General features: G+C 36.2%; 1 protein-coding gene across 1 annotated transcript in view; it reads right to left on the bottom strand.

Moving 5' to 3' along the window:
- Positions 1–8,734, bottom strand: part of OTOP1 (otopetrin 1) — a 31,960-nt gene that overhangs the window by 16,210 nt on the left and 7,016 nt on the right. The window contains exon 3 of the mRNA XM_019525816.1: positions 4,192–4,328. Coding sequence (XP_019381361.1) covers positions 4,192–4,328 — 137 coding nt within the window. The remainder of the gene's footprint in view (positions 1–4,191; positions 4,329–8,734) is intronic.

The following is an 8,734-nucleotide window of genomic DNA, read 5'->3' as shown; positions in this document are numbered from 1 at the left end:
TTTTTTTTTTTTTTTTTTTTAAAGAGGAAGAAGTAAAAATGATTTTCTGAAAACTGGGCGTGCAGGTAAGCCTGAGTGAGGTAAAAGAAGAATCAAAGATGTTTCTCAGATTTTAGAAGGATAATAGAATGAGGAATTCAGAATCTCTCTCTCTCTCCCTCTCTCTCTGTACTATTTGTTGCAATGAATGTGGAATGCAAGGTGATGGTGAAATGGTTCCATAGGAATACTGGTATGAAACGCGGAGGCTTTAGTTGCACGGTTAGTTTCCAAAGATGATAAAGTTTGACAATAGGTAAACTGTTTGGAAAAGATCAGCCAAAATGTTTTCTGTTCCCCATAGAACCTTTAAAAACAACATGAATTTAAAATGTATTGTATGACTTCACTAGTATCTGCCCATGAGCCCAGGGGAGTATGTAAAATATACCTGGGGTATTTCTAAAAATGACATTCTAAAAATGTCCATTACTTCCAGTTGCCTAATTTTTATGCCACATTAGAGATACAGGGCACCTACAGACATATAGTGAGGCTGCTCCAACACGCTGTAACTACAGCACATCAGAACAGACTCGATGAATGGTAATTACCGTGCTCCAGCAGGCTCCAGAGTCACATGTATCAGCATTCCCGTACTAAAAAATGGTGACGGGGTGCTTTAACTAAAGCTCGTTTGATGAGCTTAGTTTACTTAATGCGCCCCGTCATTTTTCAGTGCAGGGATGCTGATACACATGTTGCTGTAGACGCTTTGATTAGAGCAGCTCTCAGAACAACTCTAATTAAAGTGCCCCCCACCCCCTCCCAGAGCACGTGTTTAAATGTGCCCAGTGTCTGACTTCCTGAAGGGATGAGTACCTACACTTTCCATTTACTTCAGTTGGAATTATGAATACTCAGTACATCTGACTCAAGTCCTACCCCACAGAACAGAAGTATTCAAAATTAATGGATAGTTTTGAAAATACAGGTCTCTATCTAACAGCAAGCTTTTGGCAAAACTATGACTCCTAAACTTCAATTACCTACTATATCCTGCCATGGGAAACATTCTTTCAAATGTGTGCACCTGTTAATGAAGCATTTTACCAAATTCACATGAACCAAAGAACTCTAAATGTTATCAATGTTTGAAATGAAATCTGAATTTTGCAGCTCTGGCTTATCTCTCTTTAAATGTATATACTTTGGCTTTCTGGCTTTATTGTCCATTTCCATGATAGGTTCAGTAGAATCTGCTACCATAACAGAGGGGAATTTCTCTAGTTAAGTAAAATCATTTAAAAACCTTTGTTCAAACTCTGAAATTGAGAGTACAGGAAGAAAAAACAGAAAGGGAATAGAAAGTAAGGTAAGGAGATAATAATAGGGATGATAATATAAAGTCCATTCGGAAGTCCTTTTGCTCACAGAACCCATGGGAACTCTATTGAAAAAAAGTTATAAACCAAAGGTTTCTCGAATACTTGGGTTGGATGCAGTTCATTTTATTTGTTGATTTTTCTCCCTATAATTGTACAAACGGTGTAGACAGGGATGATCCCTTCTTGAACTGGAAGTTGGACTAGATCAATAGAGGTCAACCTTTTTGGCAGGTATGCCACAAATTAGTCCTGTACCCTTCCCAAGTGCCACTCTGAGCCTCTTCTCTTGCCCACTCTGTTGCTGTGCTGCCTGTTCTCTTCCCAATCTGTTGCATGCCACATGGAGAAGCTACCTTTATCACTTGTGGCACACATGCTGCAGGTTGGACACCCTTGGACTAGAGGACCTCCTGAGGTCTCTTCCAGTCCTTTTTGCATAATTCTAAGTTGTACTTTTTGAGTATTTGTTAAGTTATTCATGAGAACAGCAGTGCTTCAATAAATTTAAGCAAATTAAACCACAGTAAAGCATAATATGAATCCAGTTGAGAAATGTCTCACCATTATATTTAATAAAGGCAATTAGCAATCCCCTCTCTACTTGTTCAGATTTTATATTGAAATACCAAGTAGTAAGAAAATTTGTCATGTTAGATCTTCCTGGGATATTTTTCTCTTCTACCCTTTCTATCAGTTTTAGCCAAGATTTTGATTTCTCTTGTCTTATGTTCTGATTCCTACACACAGCAGTGAGTGGCAGGCAGGGACCTTGACTGAGTGTGGCTGGTTTTAGTGAGAATTGTTACATGCAGACCTACAGGTGGAAGAGCATTGAAATGTTTGCCTTTGACATGTGAAGGGTGGAAATGCTAGATAAGGAAATTTTGAAGAAATTTGGGTTGCAATCCTGAATTTACTGAATACAGTAAGGCCAGGATTTTACCCTCAGAGAGATAGTTAGAAGGCGTTTGAGCTGTAGCAGGCATTATCTGGTGAAAGATTGCTAGATGTTGCTATTTCCCCACGTTAAGCATTTAAGCATGGGGGTGTGGGGGAACACTAGTTTTGGATTTGAATATATATAGTACTTCTCTCTTTTTTGCCTTATTATGTAATAACACAAGTATAGTTCATAAAACAAATGGGTAGTCAGTTTAAGCATAGAATAAAAGAAAATGCAACATTTAATCAAGCACAGTATTCAATACCACAAGATATTGTGGAGACAAATGTCTAGAATTAGCAAAGGAGAGGAAAATGTTCCAGGTCCAATTGTCTGCATGTGCTGCTATGCACCCAATAATAATTGGGTAAAAGTCCAATACCATACTTCACGGTTAAAACCTATCATTTACTGGTTTCAGGAAGGAATTTCCCTGACGTACAAGTATTGCATAACTAAAAAAAAAAAAAACACATTATAGAGGAGTTTTACTTTCCTTTGAAGTGTCATTCATTATCACTGCCAGCAACAGGATGCCGGAGTAGATGAATCAAGAAACTGAACCAGTAGGGCAAGTTCTAAGTCCCATACAGAAGCAACAGTCAAATGTATTTAACCAACCCTCTCATTTAAGAGAATGACAACAGTTATATGCCACACCTGAACTAAGAAAAGATGTATTGTTTCAAATTTAGGAACATCCTCTTTACTTGCACATACTTGCATTTACTTGCATGTACTTGCATCCTCTTTACTTGCATGTAAGATTTATACATACACCTCTATGTATGAACAGTTATTGCATTTTCAGATACCACGAAGCATTTTTTACAGCTAACTGGAAAACTTAATGCTGACTGCCCCATTTGCCTTCACAGATTTGACTTTGGCTGCAGAAAGGGATGTGCATGTACAGAAGTTTAGCCTTTAAAACTTAACCTTTAGGGTAGGGACAGAATTGCACATAAACTAGTATAAGAGATTGAAAACCAGTTCAAATCTGTAACACAACAGAAGTTCAGTGCACATAAATCTCTTTCAAAATGGCTGAAACAGGTTTAAGATAACACTGGATGGATGTAGTATCACACTTAAATGATTTAAGTTAAATCAGTTTATTGAACTTCTATTCCAGGTCCCCTCCAGATTCAAGCTGTCTGCTCCAGCCAAGCAGGGAGGTATGATCTAGTGCCCCCCTCTCCCCTTCCCCCCAGCTTCTGGCCTGAGCCACTGCAGGCATGTGGCTGCATTTCTGGAATCAAAAGAGAATGTCTGTTCATTTGCTTATCAGTTCAATCTATGCAGCCTAAAATTAACTTGTAAAGACTAAACTGATTCAGCCTTGGACTTTCTGACCATCTGTACTTAGCCCAGAAATTTGGTTGACATACACTGCTTTTACAATGGCCAAAACCAGTTTAAGATAAACCTGGATGGATGAAGTATCAGACTTAACTGGTTTAGGTTAATCAGTTTATTCAACTTCTGTCCCAGATCCCCTCCAAATTCAAGTTAACTCAGTCCCCTGACATCCCAGGATGCTTTGAACCTCCCCAACCCCACTCCGCCCCTCACAGGGTGGGTGGGCTAGCCTTGGCTTAAGCTGTCTACTCCAGTGGAGCAGGGAGGCATGCTCTAGCACCCCCCAGCTTCTGGTCTGGGTTACTGCAGGCATGTGACTGAATTTCCAGAATCAAAAGTGACTGTCTGTTCACTTGCTTATCAGTTAGACTAACCTGCAAAGATTGAACTGATCCAGCCTCAGGCTTCTTGACTGTCTTTACTTAGCCTTAATGTTTCCAGAACTGTACTTATCACATGTGGCATTGAAAAGACAAAACTTCTGCTTGGTGAGAACAACTATTATACAGTGGCTTTTACCTGTAAAAGAGTATGCACTGCATGTGTAACAGGAAAAATGCCTTCAGTTGCAGACAAACAGTTGGAAAATCCAATAAAATAGCCTATCTTAAAAGAGTCCAGAATTAAAGTAATCACTGCAAATAAGGTAATCCCACCTAAAGAAAAAAATATTTAAAATATTAATATACACTTGAAGTGTCCTCGGAGAATCTATATAAACAAGTGAAAATTCTTATTCTGAAAAGGTTACATCTAGAGACCAATAAAATAGGTAAATATTCATAAAACAAGTCAATTCTATGAAATGAATTACTGTAATTCATGTAATTCCGTTCACAACTTTAATTATTAAAGCATAATCATGATCCATGTAAAGCAAAATGGAACTGAGAGCATTCAGCATCTTGCAGATAGTGCTCAGCACTTTGCCAGATCGGACCCTCAAGTAACTGTAGCACAGAAACAGTTATACAGGGAAATGAATTAATGTACTATATAGCTACAGAGCAAACTATACAACTCAGAGAGCTAAACAATAATGTTACAGTCTCCTGACCCAAGGGTTCTACAGAGGGAAGTAATACAATCACTTGGTATGCCATCTCCATTGTTCAAAAGGTTATGCTGAACCACTATAAGTCACAGACCAAAAATATAATGATTTGTACGTTTTTCTTCTTTGAAAGAAACTTAAAAGACTTTATGCTGGAAAAAATTATTTTAGTCACAAATTAGAAATAACTTAATATTTTTCTTTAGTTATTTATATAGGACTTTTAAAAAGTTTTCAAATAATAGTTTCTTTAATGTTTTTAGCATACCTCCAGTGCTTCTCCTTCAGAGAGATAAGCTGATTTCTGAAAGCTGTATGATAAGACAGCGGTGTGTTGCTATTGAACTTTATTGTATCAGCATAGTTAAACAACAAAACACAGTTAGAGATCAAATTACTGAACCAAACTCCAAGTTCCTTATTCAGTACTCTCCTAACTCTTTACTCAGACAAATTCCCATTAACTTTAACCAGAATTTAATCGGAGTAAAGACGAGGTGAAAACTAAAGACCCTCAGAACTTAGACAATCATGAATAACTGTAGCTTTATTACTTATTCCCCATAGAGGTTTATAACATAAAGATGATAAATGATATAAAGATGATACATGATATCGCAAGAGTTGATTCTGTTCAATATCACATTCCTCAAATTGGGCAAAATCATGATCCCCTTATTAACATGAAATATTTCACTGAAATTACTGTTTTAGGATAATGTATATTGTTTCCTAAAAATAAAAATTCAGAAATAAAGTAATGACCCATCTTTCTTACACCAACACATTAAATATCCTACTAAAGTTAGGTGCTGTTTGAATGAAAATTTTAAAAATACAATGTAACTGGTGCTATTTGGAGAACTATTCATGCTTATAGTGTATTCTTCTAGTTATTCATGTGAGACTTTATAATAGGCAAGAGAATCTAAACTATATGCACTGGAGAAAAATAAATTAAACTCACTTTTCCAGAAACATTTTTAAAATAACACAGTTCACTCCCTTTATTAACAAATATGCAAGAATGGACTGCAACCTAAAAGATTTAATTTCCACTAGGATTTTAATTCTATATTTTACAAATAATCTGTATGTAAAGGGACCAATGATCAAATTCTCTTGGGATATTAGTCACACCAGCAGAAAAATTGGCTTCAAAGTTTCACTTTTAAAATGTAAAAGCTCAAGGCCCAATCCTGCACTTCATGGACATATATCATTTTACTCATTTTAGTATACCCATAGAACACAGTCAGACTATTTATTTGTTTGCATAGGCTTAATATTAATTATATACAGAAGTTAATTGAATTATAATGTGGTAAGTTCTGGGCATGTGGTAAGTCATGTACATTTTATTCTTAAAGGAAGGAATTAACATTATTTTAAAGGGAATTAATGTTGTTAATCCTATTGATATAACTAATATGAGTAATTTATTAAAAATACCCACAAAAGAGCCACCTACAAATACATTTTAAAAATCAAAGTGGCTATTTGGATATTCTTCCTGAATATTTCAACATACCTTATCTATTTATTTTTGTCTGAATATAAAAGTTATCTTGTCAACTGGAAACAAAAATCGTTACTGCCTGCATCTTTGGCTCAGATATACATTTTGCATCTGAGTGGTGCATGATGATGAGTGGACATTACATCTATTTAAACAGATGATTTTAGGGGGCTGGGAATTGTTTTCAAAGACTGTTGAAATCTGTACACATCAACATATTAGGGCTGGAGTTTTAAAAGACTGTTCATGTTGACCTAGTTTTTACCACTTTCTGAGAATAACAGAGAAAATTACACTAATGGGTGAAGAGGCAAGCCAGAGTATGAAAATGCCACTCTAAAATTACTGTATCATTTTGGGTTATGTCAGATGATTTAGTGCAAACCAGGAAGAGGGAGGTTTGAAGCTGCCAAGAACTATAATGCAAATTAATTTGACTACTTATGTTTTAGATGTAGCTTGTATTCTTTGGAGAAAAGAATGGAATAAACAATTTGTTTCTATTCTTCTATTCGACTTCATTTGGCTGATCTTCTTTGCTTTCTTCTGTAGTGCCCAGAGCCCTTTATTCACCATGGGAGCCAGGCATGGGAATGTCACACTGGAGTACGTCTAATAAAGGACTGTTTTTGTGTATGGTTTTGACTAAAGTTCAAATGATGTTTGATTGGGGCATGCTCATATAATTCTAATGAAAGCAATTCCCCAATTGAAGTCAAGTGAAGCTTTGCCTGCATTCAAACTGCAAGAAGTGTCCTTGGTACAGCAAACAGCTGGAGAAAGAACAGGTTCTAGGTTCCACCTGCCAATACCTAGACACAAAATAATCTGCTTAGAAATTCATAGGATGAATTTAAACCCTATTGTGACTAACTGCTGCAAAGCTCACTGAATTTATTTTACATCTTGGCTAACTGTACAATAGTCACAAACTCAATTAATGTACAGATTCAGGTTTAAGTTGCTTTTGGTCCAGTAATTCTTATTCAACATTTATTATGGATAGAAAACAAAATTTGTTGCTCACGTACAGTTTTTATTGGGGTGGTATACACTAGCTAAAATATGTATATCTTAAATGGGCAAGTTTTATCATTTTCGAGTCCTTTACTAGGTAATTAATGCACATTTTCTTTTACAATGAGAACAAAGAAGCCCATTCTGAAAATCTAGCTAATATTGAAACTGGAGAAAACTTTTTGATGAAAGTAGTTCTGAAAATGTGTCTTTTCCTCCCAATTTTGACAAAAATCTACTAACTAATCATTTCATATTAATTAATCATTATCAATAATACAATTATTGACAAATTGAATAGAAGTGCAATTAGAAGTGCAATATTTCTTAGGCAAAATAAGTCATTCCAGAGTAAGTAGTACAGTAATGGAGCCTAGTTTAAAATAAGCCTAGACAGGTTTTCTTCTCCTAACATTGGTTTAAAGAATTTTCTAAAACCATCCAAACAATAAGAAAGCACTGAAAAGTGTGAACAGATTAACAGGAAAAGAATCCCCAAAAGGGAGAATCATTAGACTGTGAAGTAGCCATCTCAGAGAAGCTTGGGAAGTCCAAGCACTGGGCAAAGCACTCAAAAATATACAATAAAGAACAATTCTGCACTGGCAGGGGAAATGGATAAGAGATTGCATGTTTCATTTCATCGTGTAGGACAAGTGAAAGACTGTGTCAAAAAAGACAAAGGATTAGATTCTGCTATTCTTACATTCAGTAAGAGCAATGGACCACTGGAACTTATTCTTTCAGTAATGGAATTTCAAAAGAGTAAATTGTCTTTCTGTGTGAGAAAACGTGGCAGAAATTGGTTCAAAATAAAGCCAAATTCAAACCTGGGTGAATGACATCCAAGGAAGATTTACACTATATGTTTTAAATTATTGAGATTTGGCTAAGAAGGAAATATTGCAGGAAAGAATAAATACATGGCACCAACTACTCATTTGATGGTACGTTACCAGTATAAATTATTAGGAGAGTGACCGTGCAGAACATGGCTGTACAGTTTTAGGCATGTATTGGTTTTAATTGAACAATAAGAATTGCAATTACCATTAATGATAGTAATAAAAAATTTAACAGGCGCAGCTATGGGGGCTGTAAAAGAATAAAACTTGTCTTGGAAGATCTTCTCTTTTAGAATAACCAGATCATTCCTAATGGTTTTTACTTAAGTGGTAGTCATAGCTGCTGCTCAAAGAATTGTCTTCCTTGGCATCAAAGATATGACAAGTTATGTTTTTGACTTGGGACCCTGAAACACAGCATTGCCTTAAGCTAATCTGATTTTACCACAGCTTTGAATAAGACACCCTATGCCTACATCCCAGGTGTGGGAGACATGCTGCAAAAAAGTTGATCCAAAAAGACCCCCACAACTTGCAAGACTTGTCAGTAGTTTTTTGTTTGCCTACAGGGCACAAACTTCATGCTGGCAACTGCAAACTCCTTGGGGAGGGGAGGGGAGGGGAGGG

This window comes from Gavialis gangeticus, unplaced genomic scaffold, assembly GCF_001723915.1.
Source record: "Gavialis gangeticus isolate Ggan-Ray unplaced genomic scaffold, GavGan_comp1, whole genome shotgun sequence".
Classification (NCBI taxonomy): Eukaryota; Metazoa; Chordata; order Crocodylia; family Gavialidae; genus Gavialis; species Gavialis gangeticus.
Note: the sequence above shows the minus strand (reverse complement) of the source record. Positions and strands in the feature narration are given on the sequence as shown.